General features: G+C 38.7%; 1 protein-coding gene across 4 annotated transcripts in view; it reads left to right on the forward strand.

Annotated features, from left to right (window-relative positions):
- The window catches only part of LOC134312289 (protein phosphatase 3 catalytic subunit alpha), a 163,248-nt gene that overhangs the window by 135,510 nt on the left and 9,461 nt on the right, over nt 1-18,277 (forward strand). For 2 of the 4 annotated variants that reach the window (XM_062994120.1, XM_062994122.1), the window contains exons 9-13: nt 7,214-7,339; nt 9,420-9,491; nt 14,518-14,544; nt 16,383-16,467; nt 18,028-18,125. In XM_062994120.1, the coding sequence (XP_062850190.1) occupies nt 7,214-7,339; nt 9,420-9,491; nt 14,518-14,544; nt 16,383-16,467; nt 18,028-18,125 (408 nt within the window). The remainder of the gene's footprint in view (nt 1-7,213; nt 7,340-9,419; nt 9,492-14,517; nt 14,545-16,382; nt 16,468-18,027; nt 18,126-18,277) is intronic. The other 2 variants (XM_062994121.1, XM_062994123.1) reach the window with 1 other exon arrangement.

Below are 18,277 nucleotides of genomic sequence, written 5' to 3' on the forward strand. Positions count from 1 at the left end.
CCAATGGATGCATTTTTTTCTGGTGTCTTTTTATGAGAACAGTGGTAGCTCAGCAGTTAAGGTACTGGTCTAGTTATCAGAAAGTTGCTGGTTCAAGCCCCACCACTGCCAAGTTGCCACTGTTGGGTCCCTGACCAAGACCCCTAACCCTTAAATGGTCAAACTGTATCAGCCATAATTCTAAGTCGCTTTGGATAAAAGCATCTGCTAAATGCTGCGAATGTAAATTTGTGGAATCATGTAGATTAAGCTTAACTGGAGCAAGTGGCTTGTAGTTCTTTAGTGGCATCATGTGCTGTTTTTGAGACCTTCTAGCCTGCTTCATATTGCCAGACAGGTTCTGTTCAAGTGATGTTAAGATTCAACAGGGTTGGCAGTAATCAGTGTGGCTGGCCTGGATGTGGCTAGTGAAATTGAAGCGAATTGTCAGTTGTCAGTGCCAGTTTGGCTAACTGGTTGATTAACTAGCTAAAGGGGGAATTACATTTTCACATAGGGACAGGTATGGTTAAAGAAACGAAAGCATCATTTAAAAAAAACACAGCACTATATCATGATATACAGTATTTTAACACACCTGGGTTTCTTAGCTTCCATATTTACTTGCTTTGCTCCATGCTAATGTTTCTACAGCTTTAATATTTTATCCAAGCTTTGCAATGCCAAAGGTAATCAGCTTAAAGTATTTGTGGCTTGTATTAGAAAGGAAAAAGGAAAGCAGGTATCAAACCCTGGCTTAGTGGCTGGATGAAAATACATCAACTCTATTGTAAGTACATGTTGCAGCAACAGAGTTACAACTTCACTGGATTTTATTAGAATACTCAGTTTTTAATTAAAATATTAAACATTTTAGCATTTTACTTTGGATCAGCATACTGTGCAGTGTTTGTTTACATTAGGCTCTGTTGATATGTTGTAGCACTGAGTAAAGAAGTAACTATTTGAGTTCCTCCCTTTTACAAATTTCCCCACAATAAGCATGTGAGCAATGGAAAAATCAAGCACATGTACAAAGCCATAAACTGGCCTGGTCTGATTATTGTGTGGGTTTTTATATCAAGTAGACAGCTGGGTGCATTTGCATTGCTTTCTTAGGGAAAAGATTACACCAGGATGCTCTCTGAGAACAAGACAAGCCAGTGGAGGAAATATAGTGTTCCAGGCAATGTTCTGCAGGGAATCCTTGGTTCCTGGAAATCATGTGGATGATTCTTTGGCACATACCACCTGCCTAAACATTGTGGCAGACTTAGTACAACCAGGTATTCCATAATAGCAGTTGCCTCATGTAGCAGGACAATGTGCCCTGCCTCAATCGAATACAATCGAATGATCCATGGAGGTGCCATTGTGTGACGTACTTACATGTGAGAGACTGGCCTTACACTTGAATCCACCAAAGTGTGTGCATATAGGAAGGTGGCGGTGGACTGTGCACTGGTCGAAGGGAGCAAGTGTCAGGTGAATATACCCTCCTTGAATGCAATCAGGGTCCTCAGCAGTGGAATTGGCTACACTAAATTGGGAGATAAGCATAAAGAATGCATAAACTAAAAATAAAAATTTATAGAAATTAATAAACCAAACAGGTGCACACTATATAGAATGAGCAAATGGGAACTATATAAAAAAAATAAAGATAGAATAAAATATTGCTGATATTACCACCCTTTGTTTTGTGATAGATTTTATTTCCGACGAACAACTCTGTAATATGGCACCATTAGGCAGCCCTGGCCAGCGAGCATTGTGTCAGCACTGCCGCAGTGATTTCACTGAGTTATACCCTCCGCCCACATAACGCCGCTGCAACAGCACAACCCTGCACATTCTTTTAAATCTGAATCAAATGAACTCGGAGGAGGGGGTAGATGGATGCACGGGTGATCGATCCTTACTCATAGCGGTAAAGTCAGAGTCGTGGCCTGCTTCGAGATTGATAGCCCATCGAGCGTCATTGTAAATTCAATAACAGTGGGGAGGGGGGTGCCCATGCTATCCATCAGCCCAATGGGTTGCCAGATTTAGTCTCCATCAGTGTTGTTCCAAATCCCACTTCTCTGTCACTAAGACAGCCCTGGACAAATCAAGGGAAATCCCATAATAGAGCAGAAGATATAGAGTTAGTAATGTAATGACTGTGCTGGTTTTCTTTCCCTTTTCAATAAACGCCCAACCAGCGTTTTAGTCTGGGAGCGGAGTGAATTGTAGCTGGACTCAGCAGGGGTAATGGCCGCGGTCTCTGCCAGCATGCTGTGCTTGTTCCAAGCATTGATTAAAGCACCGAGGGTTTCTCCATCTGTCAGTGGCACAACAGTTGGGGATTCCAGAAAAGGCATGACTCGAATGCTGATCGGGAATCTGTAATTGCCTTTAGCAGCCGTAGAGATGTACAAACACTGAAGGAATTAGATGATTCAGAAGGAGCAGGACATTATATTTCCAAGAATTCATTTACAGACATTATAAACAAGAAAAATGACTCTTTCCATAATTTATTCTTTGACCTTTTTATTATAAATTATCCATTGCATTATCAACCTCAACATCCATGCTGGCTGAGGATGACTGCAGACCTTTTTGTAAACCAAGTACCATAAAATGTTAATGTGTTTTGACTGCTTAGGCTACTACAGAATAAAGCACTGCAAATGTAATTATGCAAATTTGATTTTGACACAAAAATCCCACTTATGTGTACCTTAAATACCTAAATGCAAGCTTGCATAGTTATCCAGCCAGCGTGCTATTATGTAATAACAAAAACAAAGGCAATCAAGATGTAGGGATGTCTGTGCCATTTTTATTATTCTGTGGGCATTAAAAGTAAATAATTTATACCCTTCAACCACTGGTTTAGCATTGAGCTATGTTACTGCCTTAAGATCTGTAGACAGACTGGTCATATGGGCTTCATGTGTTTCCTGTCCAGACTGGTATTTCCAGGTTAAAGGTTTGGAATGTTATGATGACTGTCATGGAATTAGGGAAGGGTATCAGGGGTGGGTGGGTGGGTGTGAAATTTTTTTTTTTTTATGGCAAACACTGACGTCATTAGCAACAGATATTTTGTTTCTCCTTCTTGGAATGCTGGAAATAAAAGTACTGAATCATTTGTCCTGGAATTTTGGACCATTTATCGAAAAAAATAATCCAGTGTTAAAGAAATAAGAGGTAAAAATCTACTTTGCTCTCCACACTGTACTTAACAGTTGTCAAAAGGCATTGTGGCTTAGAAGCATACACCGACAAGGCATAACATTATGACCACAGACAGGTGAAGTAATTTAACACTGATTAGCATCTCCAAAACTGCAGTTCTTGTGGGGTGTTCCCGGTCTGCAGTGGTCAGTATCTATCTTAAGTGGTCCAAGGAAGGAACAGTGGTAATCCGGTGACAGGGTCATGGGCGGCCAAGGCTCATTGAAGCACATGGGAAGCGAAGGCTGGCCCGTGTGGTCCGATCCAATAGACGAACTACTGTAGATCAAATTGCTGAAGAAGTTAATGCTGGTTCTGATAGAAAGGTGTTAGAATACACAGTGCATCACAGTTTGTTGCATATGGGGCAGCAAAAGGGGGACCAACACAACATTAGGAAGTTGGTCATAATGTTATGCCTGATCGGTGTATTTCAGCTTTAAACCAAAATAAATCAGTGCTGGTCAAGATGTAAACTGATGTGGCAATAATGCATTCCTTAGATCATAATACTGTTTTCCAGTGCTTAGAGATCCAGGTTTGCACTTGTTTCTACACCATGTTTTTCTATTCTTGTGTACTGGTCATTAGTACAAAACATTTCTAAATGACTGCCCTGTCTTGCATTCATGCTTTGTACTTGTGCCATCCATTCTAGGTAGTAAGCTTTCAATTGTGACCTCTGTTCCTCTTTGCTAATCTTATTTGTTTGACATTTGCCATGACTTTTAAAACTACGTCCCTCAAAACTAAAAAGAGCAGTTTTGTGAGTGATGGTCCTGTAGGTCCTTCAGTAACCATCACATTGTTTTAAAATTACACTTGTAAATGTGTATTATGTTGGTTCAGGTTTTGCCACAGCATCCAAATGTGATTTAAATCTGGAGTTGGCCACACTGAGTCATTCAGAGATGGACATGCTTGTGCGATTGATCATTGTCCTGCTTTCATAACTCAACTGAGCTTGCGGTTTAGGTCACAAACTATGAGGTGGACATTATTCTGATAAAGAGCAGAATTCATGGTTCAGTTATGACAACTCATCCAGGTCCAAAAGCAAAGCAGCCCCAGACCATCACACTGCCACCACAGTGTTTGATGTTCTTATGCTTGAATGTGGTGTTAGCTTTACACCAGATGTAACAGGATTCATGTCTTCCAAAAAGTTCCACCTTTGACTCATCAGTTCACAGACTACTATTCCACAAGTCTTGGGTCTCATCTAGATGTTTTTGGCAAATCTGAGCTGAGCTTTTGTGTTCTTTTTGGTCAGTAGTGGTTTCAGTCAAAAGCTCATTTGTGAGGTCAGATATTAATGTACAAGAAGGTCTGGTGGGCAATAAGCTTTCCAAATCATACCACAGCTTTTCAGTAGGGATGAGGTCAGGGCTCCAGACTTCCTCCATACCAGAGATGTCAAACCATGTCTTTTCTGACTTGTCTTCTTAAATGGTTGCCACAAATTTGGAAGCTTATAATTTATTTAATATAATTGATTTTGGTAATTGGGGTGGGGGGTTACATTTATTTGGGCCATATAGTGCATGTCATGGTAGTTTTGATTTCAAGAATTACTGCAGATATCCTTTTTGTTGAACTAAATGATTTAAAGAAGACATAGTTTGTCCAGAAAGGTTCAAGGTACTTAAAGCCTAAACTTAAAGTTAAATGACAATATAGAACTTTATTTACCATCAAATAATCTAGTACCATCAAATGATAGTTGCGTTTCGTTTATTTTTGACCACACACATTTTTAGAAACAAAAATGCCTTATTGGTTTTAACACACGTTGTCCTTCCAGGGCTTGGATGGCTTTGTGGTTATATAGTGTTTTTCTCATTAATGTAGCTTAAGAATTATTATTTTTATTTCCAGCTGTTGCCATTTATTTATGTATATTACTAATTTAAGTCCATTGACACTCGTAAACTTGACTTTTACCTAGTCTCCCTATGAGCGTTTCTATAACTTAACATCGTTTGGTAGGCACGAGAGCCCCCTAGTGGTTGAAAATGCCAACTGTCAGAGGTCCCTAACAGGTGGCATGCTAATTACCTTCGCAGTGTTTTTACTGCCATTGTGAATTGTGAAAACAACCAAATATAACTTTTTTTTTTTCTTTTTTTTTTTTACAGTTGCATGTATTTGGTTCGCCAGGCTATTGTAAACTACAGAATATTCTAGAAAATAAACATAGTGAAAGTTATACTAGCTTACTTTACTTTTTCACCAGTGTAGCTCTCTTGCTAAGCTTACACCAAGCACAAAATGATGCAGTCTGTTGTTTGTTCTAGGTTCAATTCAGACTTACACAACCACCACTACTACTACTAATAATAATAATTATAATAGTAATAATGATGGCATAATTTCTGTAACACCTTTTAAAATTTATTTTAAAAAAAATCTATTGAAATCAATAATGCTACATAAAGACCAGGTTGCAAATATATGTTTTGTGTCAGGTTTATTTTCTTTATTAATCTAGAATTAAAAATGGCTCTTCCTAATGTTCTGTGAAACACTATACTAGAGTTTAGGGATAGTCAGGGAAGAATACCCTCTATAGGATGAGCTGCAAATGTTTCGAGGTCTAACTGGTTATACTACCTCAGATCAACAAGATTTGCAAGGGCTAAATCATTTGAGGCTTTGAAGGTCATAAGCAGGATTTTGTCGTCAATATGGTCTTAAAAAGGCAGCCAGTGTAAACTGATTTAAGAGAGGTCGTAAAGATTTATTTCAAAGGATTTAGTTGTAGCTTATCCGCAATCCCCCCCACCCACCATCTAAGCAACAAGCCATAAAAGTACATCCATTCAGGACAAACGTGAATAACATTGTAGGTTGTTATGAATAGCATCTTTTTAATAATGTGTGGAATGATGTACTGCTTGATATTTTGTGCATTACGTAACTTAAGGTTGGAGTTTAGTAAAGATTGGGTGTTTGAGTTGCAGTGGACAGCTGGCGTGCTCTCAGCGCCACATGATAAGCTGCTATTCTGAATCGAGAGTAAGACTCTGCAGTGGGGAAAGTCCCTCTGCAAGCTCGTGAGCGTAGTGTCAGCTTTCAGTATCTGAGGCACATTAGCGGGACTCACCATGCTTAAGCTAAGCCTGGTAGCTCAGGCTGAGACTGACCTTGAGTCATACAGATAAGATTTCATAAAGATAGCCTTGATTTGTATGTTTACCAGTTATTTAAAGGCTTCATTGCCCTTAATAGATGAACTGTAGATCAACTGAATAGTGCAACTGATTATTAAATTCCATCATGTACTCACATTCACCCTTACAAAGACACAGTTGGTATAGTTGTGTGTGTGTACACTTAACAGGTACGTACATTTATATATTATTTTCTACACTACACCAAGTACATAACTTAAAGTTCATACAGGGCATACAGTCACAGACCATTTGTTGCTCTGTACAATTTGTCACCCCTCATCATACCCCATTTGTCAATTGGAAGGGACCATTATAGGACCCATCTGATTAGATGGTGGACCATTCTCCATACCGCGATTACATTACCATGCTCAGTGAGTCGCTTTGAATAAAAGTATCTGCTAAATGCCATAATTGAAAAAAGATTAAATTAAGTAAAAGCAGTAATGGGGAACTGGGGCAGTCAATAAAGTTAAGGAAGACGAAGAAATTGCTTAGATAGAACTGATTGTATGCTAGCCAGAAAGACAAATAAACCCCCAGCAAAGAATATGCAGAAAGTTATGCTTAATAGTTAGTAATTAACCAAACCTGCCATAGCATTTTTTTTGTTTTTAGTTCATAAAATTTAAAGTGACACTGCATTACATTTGCAAATTAGGTGTGAGCTGTGAAGGTTCAATTGTGCCTTCTTTTCACTTCTTTTCAAATGTGATTTGCATATTACTGTATTTGTTCAAGTCAACAATGGTTGTGTGTGTGTGTGTTAACATGGATTGCTAATGTTAATGTGCAAAACATCTAAACTTTCACACCCTTTTTTTCATATTTAGCGGCTGTGCTGAAATATGAGAATAACGTCATGAACATTCGCCAGTTTAACTGTTCCCCTCACCCATACTGGTTGCCCAACTTCATGGATGTCTTTACTTGGTCCTTGCCCTTTGTTGGGGAGAAAGGTAAGTTATTAGTCTTTCTTTAATACACATGTACAGTGGATATAAAAACATTTTTTACACATTAATTTTTGTCATTGAATCAAAATGTGCTTTAACAAAGTATTACTTTAAGTGTGTACACTATGTTACTGCATTATTTTAGTTTTTTAAGCAATTTCAGTTTGTTTTTAATTGAACTGCACAGATTATAGATCCCATTAAAGATATAGGCCGGCACGGTGGCTAAGTGGGTAGCACTGTTGCCTTACAGCATGAAGGTCCTGGGTTCGATTCCCAGGTGGGGCGGTCCGGGTACTTTCTGTGTGGAGTTTGCATGTTCTCCCCGTGTCTGCATGGGTTTCCTCTGGGAGCTCTGGTTTCCTCCCACAGTCCAAAGACATGCAAGTGAGGTAAATTGGAGACACTAAATTGTCCATGACTGTGTTTGATATAACCTTGTGAACTGATGAACCTTGTGTAATGAGTAACTACCGTTCCTGTCATGAATGTAACCCAATCTAAAACAATTAATTTTGGTTATTGTGTATGTGTATTGACTTTTTATATTCACTGTATATGCATTTATACAGTGGATACAGAAAGTATTCAGACCACTTTTTGTGCACTTTATTGTGTTGTAGATTTGATTTTGAATCTATATTATTGCCATTAATTCCCACTTAATCACCCAAAATGATAAAGTGAAAACATTCTTCCAAAAATTAATAACTGAAATAATAACTTTAATAATAACTAATAATTTTATTTGCAAAAATAGTCAGACCCTCAATTTAATACACTGTAGGAGCCCCTTTGGCTGCAATTATTGCTGCAGATTTGCTTGGACATGTCTCCACAAGCTTTGCGAACCTGGATTTGGTCAGTTTATTCCATTCTTTATATCAGAAAGTTTTTTTCGGGATATTGTTGTGTTGCAAAATAAACCCAGTCAGAGTTTAAGTGCACTCTGAAAGAGAAGCACCCCCATAGCTACCCCCATGTTTCTCCATGGGAATGGTGATGTGCCTGTTGTTTTGACAAACATAATGCTTGCTGTTCTGCCTAAGGAGTGTAATTGAATCTCCTTATAACAGATTATCTTTCTCTCATGTTGCTAGAGTCTTTTAAGGGCTGTATGATGCCTTGTACTTAACAGTGGCTTCCCTCATGACACTTTTCCATGATGTATAAAGTGCTGCAAGATGGTTGTCAATTCAACAGGGTCTTCAGTCTCTGCATAGAATTTTTTAGAGTGACCTTTTGATGTCTTCCTACCTCCCTGATAAAGGCCTTTCTTGACTGGATGCCCAATTTAGATAGATGGCCAATGTTTGAAAAGTTGTGCCACCCTTCATCCCTTTTAAAATTTTTGAGGCCACTGTGGTCCTGGAGACCTGGAGGTATAGTTTTATGTCTTTTCCCTGATCAGTGCCTCGTCAAAGATTAATCATGGAGAGACACAGACTGTACCGTGGACTTTTGTCCTGACAATGTTGTACAATGTGTGGGCCCTTGGACATGTCCAGTCAAAGTGAACTCCAGTGGATTCCTCGACACAATTCAATGATACCTAAAGCCAACAGAATGTAAATCTCACTGTAAATGATCTCACCAGATACTTTTTGTGAATAAGGGATTTTTATTAACAGTATTGATTTAATTATACTAATGGGTAAAAATAACAGCTATTTACATGTCATTTCATTTTTATGTTTCACCACCGCCTTCTGCTGGTCAGAGTCGTAATGGCTCCAGCCTCCCTGGAATTACTGGCCACAACGCAGCAACGTAACTCGGACAGGGCGTCAATCCCCCTCCCCTCCCCCGACATAGCCTGTCATGTCTGTATGTAAATGGCTCGACCGGGCAATAGCGCCGCTGAGGATTGAAACACTGGATCCTAGCGGTAGTGGACTGCCGTAATTTACTGCTGTGCCACTCGAGCGCCACAATTATATGCATTTTAAATCATATCCACAGTACGAAGTGAGCAAAGAGGTTAAAATCCACTGTTTATTTTATGGGTTTGTTGTGCATGTACCACTTTTTGTAGAAGACGTTAAGCCATCTCTCTTTCACTCTCTCTCTCTTTCATCCTCAGTAACTGAGATGCTGGTAAACGTGCTGAGCATCTGCTCCAATGATGAACTGACTACAGATGAGGAAATTGATGGTAAGAGGGGTTACATACAAACAGGACTTGTCTATAATACAATTATAGTATTTCTGTTTAGAAAATGATATCCAATAGATCTAATGTTATGTCAGCCTGAAATAATCAGATCCCAAAACAATGAGAGAATTTCTGCAACTGGACTTTCTCTCTGTCTTAAACATATAAATTTAATATAAATTTGAGCTCCTTCATAAGTTTACTTTGGGTTTTATGAAAAAAGTCACATTTTGATGGGTCAGTGCTATACATACAGCACACCTTATATTTGGTTATTTGGCTCGTTCTAACTCTGGTAACTCTGGTAACTGACTCTGGTTTGTTTTAACTTTTTCATACAGTACAGCTTTTTAAACAACTTAATTAAAGCCTGCTGGAACACCAAGGCACCCCACCTTGATGGCAGATGTGTTTTTTTGGTTGTTTCTGGATTACATGTGGCAGTCTTTTCAAATTTTCTTCTAGCATAAAGTGATAGTTAGTTAGACCATGTCAATAAGAACCCTGTTTCGTGTACAGTGAACTTACGGCCAGCAGTTTGTACATATAATCTTGGAACCTGACACTGATTAGAAATGGATCCGAGTTACTTGTGAAAATCTTTTATCCCCTGAACAGGGCTTCTTATGCTTGTGGCTCAGTCTAATAGGTGTAATCTAACTACCTACAGCTAGTGACACTGTCAGCAACTGTAATAAATTATTACCACCAACTGGAATGTATGGAGACATGTCCTGTATTTAGAACACAATAAACTTATGGGGCACTTTTACAAGTAAAATATTTATTTTAAATATTTAACAATTATTATTATAAAAAGAACAGCTACCATAATTAATTATTTTAACACGCTCTCAGAAATGGAATTACTAAAATGTTCTTTTGCTTGTCACTGGGGTGGTACTCTCAAGAGTACATCTTTTGTGCCTTAATGTGTACTGAAAGATAGAAAAATTCAAATAAGCCATCTAATTTAAAGCAGTGTTATGTACCTTAAGTGAGTTTAAGGTGCAAACATGTACTTAATGACAAAACATACACAGTAAAGGTACAAATATGTATCCTTGAGCCTACCACCCAAGCAACCATTTACATACATTTTACTACCTCTATTTCTGAGAGTGCTCACATGTTTGTTATAAACTTTATACACCGATCAGCCATAACATTAAAACCACCTCCTTGTATCTACACTCACTGTCCATTTTATCAGCTCCACTTACCATATAGAAGCACTTTGTAGTTCTACAATTACTGACTGTAGTCCATCTGTTTCTCTGCATGCTTTGTTAGCCCCCTTTCATGCTGTTCTTCAATGATCAGGACTCTCACAGGACCACCACAGAGCAGTTATTATTTAGGTGTTGGATCATTCTCAGCACTGCAGTGACACTGACATAATGGTGGTGTGTTAGTGTGTGTTGTGCTGGTATGAGTGGATAAGACACAGCAGCACTGCTGGAGTTTTTAAATACCGTGTCCACTCGCTGTCCACTCTATTGGACACTCCTACCTAGTTGGTCTACCTTGTAGATGTAAAGTCAAAGACGATCGCTCATCTTTTGCTGCTGTTTGAGTTGCTCATCTTTGAGATCTTCATCAGTGGTCACAGGACGCTGCCCACGGGCCGCTGTTGGCTGGATATATGTCTTATCCACTCATACCAGCACAACACACACTAACACGCCACCACCATGTCAGTGTCACTGCAGTGCTGAGAATCAACCACCACCCAAATTATACCTACTTTGTAGCAGTCCTTGGAGATTCCTGACCATTGAAGAACAGCATGAAATGGGGCTTACAAAGCATGCAGAGAAACAGATGGACTATAGTCAGTAATTGTAGAACTACAAAGTGCTTCTATATGGTAAGTGGAGCTGATAAAATGGACAGCGAGTGTAGAAACAAGGATGTGGTTTTAATGTTATGGTTGATTGGTGTGTAATTACTGTATAGAACTGCAACAGTAATACACAAGAATTGTTATGTTTGGATGCTGCAGTGTCAGTACTTTGTTTCCATTTGATTTCACATTTGATACGACATTGAAAGTTCTACTCAGCTGAAAACTGCAAATGTGTGTCTCAAAGGAAGTTTCCGTTTCACATTAAAAACAGATTTGTGTTAATGGATGCACACCAGCGTTTTACTTGATTTAAATCTGTGTGGGATTTATCTCCACAACTCCACTACTCTATATTTTATTTTTAATTTTACTATCATTATTTTTATTATTTTAAGCCTTATAAATAAATACTTCTAAGATTCTACTAAAAATATTTATAGTGATGCTACTGAAAGGTTATTTAGTAATTTAAGTTCTGGTGGCACCCAGAAGCACTGTGCATATGGTGAGGACACAATGGAGGGCACCGTCCATCCTAGGGTATCACTCACTCACCAATTTACTCACGGTTTCATATATATATATATATGAAACAAGATGCTGTATTAAGAATAAATATATCTTTAAACAATATAGCCAAAAATATGTGGATGCTTGACCATGAGCTTGTTGGTCATCTTTTTTCAAATTGGCAATTGGCAGTAATATAGGGTTTGCCTTTAATTTTTTAGGAGTGCTTTCCACAAAATTTTTTAATGTGTTAGTGGGAATGTATCCTCATTTAGAGAAATGACCATTTATTAGGTCTGGCACTGATGTGAGGTAAGAAGGTGTGGCTCACAATTTGTATTCTAGATCATTCCAAAGGTGTTAACTGGGGTTGAAATCAGGCATCTGTGCAGGCCACTTTGTCTTTAGGGAGCTCACTTTGTGTAACACAGGAACAGAAAAAAACCCTTGCCCAAATTGTTCAAAGTTGGAAGCGTATTTATTATATTATTTAATTTATATTATACACCTGTTAGCTATGGGTCTGTCTGAAAGACCTGAATTTCACACACTTTTGGCCATATAGTGTGTGTGTATAAATATTTTTACATTCCCAGACACCCCTACAGTAGTGGTTCAGTATTTGGGTCTGTTACATTTTCTTGTTGTACACCAAATGTGCACTGATATGCTAAAACAAGGCTCATTTGGCCATAATAGTGTTTCATCTATGTGGACCACTGCTTATTGTTTTTGCACTATTAAATTCTGTAACGTTAGTGAAGTTAAAATCTAAATGAGCAGCAGATGGCTCCAGTGTTCATTTGCTTTAACTTAACTGAACAGCAAATGGGCAGAGCAGTGATGCAGCAAGTAGTGCAAGTGCAGCAAAGCAGTAGGGTCCTGAAAACCTAGATTCTAACTCTGTCTGCAAAAACATGCAGAAGGTGGACTGGCTAACTTCTTTCCTAACACGAATAAGTAAATTCCAGAAACCTGCAAACCTGATTAGGATAAATCACACATTTGGACTTGACAAAATATAAAAATCAAAACACAAAACTGTTAAATGTTTGGAACAGTGGTAGCCTAGTGGGTAGAGCTTAGGGCTATCAACTGAAAGGTTGAGAGTTTGAATCCCAGCTCTGTCATACAGCCACTGTTGGGCCCTTGAGCAAGGTCCTTAACTCTCTCTGTTCCAAGGCCTCCATGCAATGGCTGACCCTGCGCTCTGACCCCAGCTTCCAAATGAGCTTGGATATGTGAAGAAAGAATTTTGTTGTACTGTACATCTGTATATGTAAAAATGACAAATAAAGGCATTTTATTCTAAGTCACAGGTAGAAATGCTGCACAAAAGATAAACATTCATTCAGCATTTTAATTAAACATTGTGTAAAACAAATGACACCAGATTAAGGCTTTTGCTTTTCTTTTGTGCTGAAAACATTTCATTGTGTATTGTTAATTTAATGAAATGTGCACAAAGCAAGCTCTGTAAACACATGAAGAAAAGTTTGGTTAAGAAACTCCTGTGGCCTGGACAGAGCCCTGACCTCAGCTCCACAAAACAGCTTTGGAATAAACCGGTACATTAACTGAGGCTTTCTTGACCAACATCAGTGCCTGGGTATACAAATGCTTTTTTGACTAAATGGGCACAAATTACCAAAGACATACTTTGAAGTTTTGTGATAGCTGTTGTTGTAGCTGAAAAAATCACATAGTGGTCACTCTGAATTAATAATATGGCTATAATGTTTTAGTTTAAAGAAACAGATTAGTTTAAAGATGTATTGCATTTTTATTTAATAGTTTTAATAGTTTTAGTTTTGCCTGTAATCCACCAATTGTAACAGCAGCCCTCTCTTAAATGATTCCAGAATCAGTCCTGGGTACAGACTAAAGTATTCTGTGAAACAGCCTTAAAATTGTTTTCCTTTCTTTTTCCTTATTAATTATTTTTCTGTCTGTTTTCACTGTTTAGTTCACACATTTGTTTTTTTTTATTTTTCCTAACATTTTCTTGCTTTATCTAACCAATGTCTTTTCTTTTTTTCCCACAGTCATTGGGTCAATCATTTCCTTTCTTTTGCTTCATGTCTGTCTGTCTCTCTCTGTTTCTCCCTCTTCATTGTTATTACCTATAAGTAGGGCCCTACTAAATTCACAAGAAAATGTGCTTAATTTCATGGACCTCGAGTTTATAGAGAATGAAATAAACTGTACATAGGCAAACTAAAAAGCATAATACTTTACTGGCTTGTTTTTCGAGCACAGACTACAGAGAGATGATCACGTGTGTAGAGAAGCACACTTTCAATTGACTATGGAATCCCCAAAGGGACAAAATGCACTTAATACATAAACACATACATCAAAGATTGACAGCACACGACAACACATTAAAGTCTCTTACTCAAATGCAATTATGATGCTGTATGATAGCCGCCTCATATTGCATATTGTGTCTTATTTTAAACTGCATATTACACGGGAAGCGGCTCATTTCATGGGACACAGCTCATTTCACGGTCCGTGACGCGATTTTCACAGCGGTGAATTAGCTAGGGCCCTACGTATAATCACACATTTCTTTCTCTCTATTCCCTTCTTTCTTAATTCTGATTCATTCTCTGATCATTTTTCTGTTCTTCTTCTGTTCTGTTCTGGGGTGTTCTTGAGAAGGACAGCTAATATATGCCCCCAAGAAAGGTACCACCTCTTACCTGCCATGCCGTGTGCACAGTGCTGCCTTGCTATTGTTTGTATTTTTGGCTAACAGATTGAATAACACTAAAACTTACAATTATTATTATTATTATTCAGTATACAGTTTGTACTAATGGTGCTGCATCTGTGTACAGCTAAAGTAGGTCTGTAAAACATGGTTTGCGAATGGTGTGCCTGCAAGGTTAATCTAGATGTACATATTTAGTGCAATACCCCATTGTCATAGATTTTAGGAGCCAATGGGGTTTACAAGCTTTAGGAGTGAATTGCTATTCAGAAATGTAGATAACAATACATCACACAAGAGCTACTCCTCCTCAAGTACTCAGGTCTTTTCTTTCCTTCTCAGGTACTCGTTTATTTTCTGTTCTTTTCATGCACTTGAGACATGCACATGCCTACTTGTCTAGAATATGGTGAAAGATGACTTATCTGGTCATATCACTTTTTTCGTCATCCCTGTAGCCCAATGCATTTTGTTTTTGCAACATTTTGTTTGACTTAAATGATAAAAGAGTACTGATTCAACATGGTGTGTGTTATATGTAAATCATGATGGGCACACACACATACTATGGACAAAATGGTCAAAAGTATTGGGACACCCCTTCTAATTATAGAGTTTGTGTTTCAGCCACAACAATTGCTAACAGGTGTAGTAAATCAATTATATTATAGAAATTATACACTTTCAACTTTGCAGCAACATTTCTTTTCTAGCATGACTGTACCTCTGTGCACAAAGCAAGCTCTATAAAGACATGAAGAAAAGTGGCCTGCATAAAGCCTTGACCTCAGCCCCACTAAACAGTTTTGGAATGAACTGGAACATCAACTAAGGCTTTCTTGACCAACATCAGTGCCCAGCCATACAAATGTTCTTTTGACTGAATGGGCACAAATTGTCAAAGACATTGTCAAAGTCTTATGAGAAGCCTTCTTAGAAGAGTGGCTGTTGTTATAGCTGAAAGCTATTCACAAGTCGTAGCCTAGTGGTTAAGGTACTGGACTATTAATCAGATGGTCGCTGGTTCAAGCCCCACCACTGCCAGGTTGCTGCTGTTGGGCCCTTGAGCAAGGCCCTTAACCCTCAGTTGCTCAGACTGTATACTGTTACTGTATTTTAAGTCACTTTGGATAAAGGCTTCTGCTTAATGCCGAAAATGTAAATGTTAATGGACGGTTCAAGAAGCTCAGGTGTCCAAATACTTTTGGCCTTATAGTCTCTGTCTGTGTGTGTGTGTGTGAGATTTATAACTTCCAGTGTTTACAAATCAGGTCTCACAGCATGTGTAGGAGTTGTGTGCATCATTTTTTTATTTATTACAGCAAGTTTTCCACAAGGCCCCTTAAGCTAGCTTGATTAATCAGTCATTAATTAGTAAATGTGTGGAGCAGTGCTGTGAGTGACCTCACTGTAACCCTGGCTGCAGAAATCAACAGGCTAATCAAATGCTTAGCATGTGCTTCACATTCTAAAGACTGATGGTGTGGACTGCTGTTAGGAACTACTTCATAGATCTGACCTGCAACGATAACGAATTGGTTAAAATCGCTGTTGATTAGTAGTTGCACCCTAAGGCACTGTTGAGTCAGTTCAGCTGTTTGTCTTTCTGGACGTTAGGATGGAACTGAGCATATTTAATATTTAAAAAGTGTTAAATATTTGAGGCTGTTTCTTGGCTACCATTAACAATAGAAAGTGGATGGGCTAATGGAGTTGAGTTTGAACTTTATGTAGCTTCCGGCCTTCTCTGTGGTGTTTTGTGTGCTTTTTTAATTGTGTGTGTGTGTGTGTGTGTGTGTGTGTGTGTGTGTAGGTCCAACAGCCTCTGCACGCAAAGAAGTAATCCGGAATAAGATTCGTGCCATTGGGAAAATGGCAAGGGTGTTTTCAGTCCTACGGTAAGATTTTGATAAAACCGGTGAGTAGTGAGCATACATGCCTGATACAGAACACTCAAGTACTATGGGTGTACTACTATCATGGGTGTACTATGGGTGTACTACTACCATAGGTGTACCATGGGTGTAGTACTATCATGGGTGTACTATGGGTGTACTACTACCATAGGTGTACCATGGGTGTACTACTATCATGGGTGTACTACTATAATGGGTGTACTATGGGTGTACTACTACCATAGGTGTACCATGGGTGTAGTACTATCATGGGTGTACTACTATAATGGGTGTACTATGGGTGTACTACTACCATAGGTGTACCATGGGTGTAGTACTATCATGGGTGTACTACTATCATGGGTGTACTATGGGTGTACTACTACCATAGGTGTACCATGGGTGTAGTACTATCATGGGTGTACTATGGGTGTACTACTACCATAGGTGTACCATGGGTGTAGTACTATCATGGGTGTACTACTATAATGGGTGTACAATGGGTGCACTACTATCATAGGTGTACTACTATTGTGGGTGTACTATGTGTTTACTACTGGTGTTCTACTATCAGAGGTGTACTATGGATGTACTACTATCATGGGTGTAGTGTGGGTGTGCTATTATTGTAGTTGTACCATTAGGTGTACTACTATTATGGGTGTACTACTATTATGGGTTTACTACTATCATGGGTTTACTACTATCATGGGTGTACTACTATCATAGGTGTACTATGGGTGTACTACTATCATGGGTGTACTATTGGGTGTACTACTATCATAGGTGTACGATGGGTGTACTACTATCATGGTTGAACTACTATCATGGGTGTACTATGGGTGTACTACTATCATGGTTGAACGACTTTCATGGGTGTACTATGGGTGTACTACTATCATGGGTGAACTACTATCATGGGTGAACTACTATCATAGGTGTACGATGGGTGTACTACTATCATGGGTGTACTACTATCATGGGTGTACTACTATCATGGTTGAACTACTATCATGGGTGTACTATGGGTGTACTACTATCATGGTTGAACTACTATCATGGGTGTACTATGGGTGTACTACTATCATGGGTGTACTATGGGTGTACTACTATCATGGGTGAACTACTATCATGGGTGTGCTATGGGTGTACTACTACCATAGGTGTACTATGGGTGTACTACTATTGTGGGTGTATTATGGGTGTACTACTGTCATGGGTGTACTACTACCATGGGTGTACTATTGGGTGTAATGTGGGTGTACTACGGGTGTGTTACTATCATGGGTGTACTGTTTATATCATTAACGGTATATGTAAAAGTCAATACAATAAAGCACAATAAATGCTGTGACCAAAATGGCAAACTACCATACTAGATATACTGTAATTTAATCACTAATTAAATTAAAATAACAGCTGTGATATTTAAATATTTTAATGAATATCTAATTACTTTTCTATCTGCTGATGTGTTGTCCAATATTTCTACATCAATTCAGCAACAGCTGTGTGTTGTACTGGTGTTTACCATGCTGGTGCAATGTTGTATATCTGTTTTAGAGAGGAGAGTGAGAGTGTGCTGACTCTGAAGGGTCTCACCCCCACTGGCATGCTACCCAGTGGTGTTCTCTCGGGAGGCAGAGAGAAACTCCAGAACGGTAAGCTATGCACCCCCTCACACACACCTCTGCATGAGGGGGATTTCAAACTCACTTTTTACAACACTTTTGTTTTATAGCACACAGGCAGAGCAGATCTGATTTATTTTATAGTGGACAGGCAGCTTGAATCAGATGTGTATGATTCCCTG

The sequence above is a fragment of the Trichomycterus rosablanca genome, chromosome 4 (assembly GCF_030014385.1).
Source record: "Trichomycterus rosablanca isolate fTriRos1 chromosome 4, fTriRos1.hap1, whole genome shotgun sequence".
Taxonomy (NCBI): domain Eukaryota; kingdom Metazoa; phylum Chordata; class Actinopteri; order Siluriformes; family Trichomycteridae; genus Trichomycterus; species Trichomycterus rosablanca.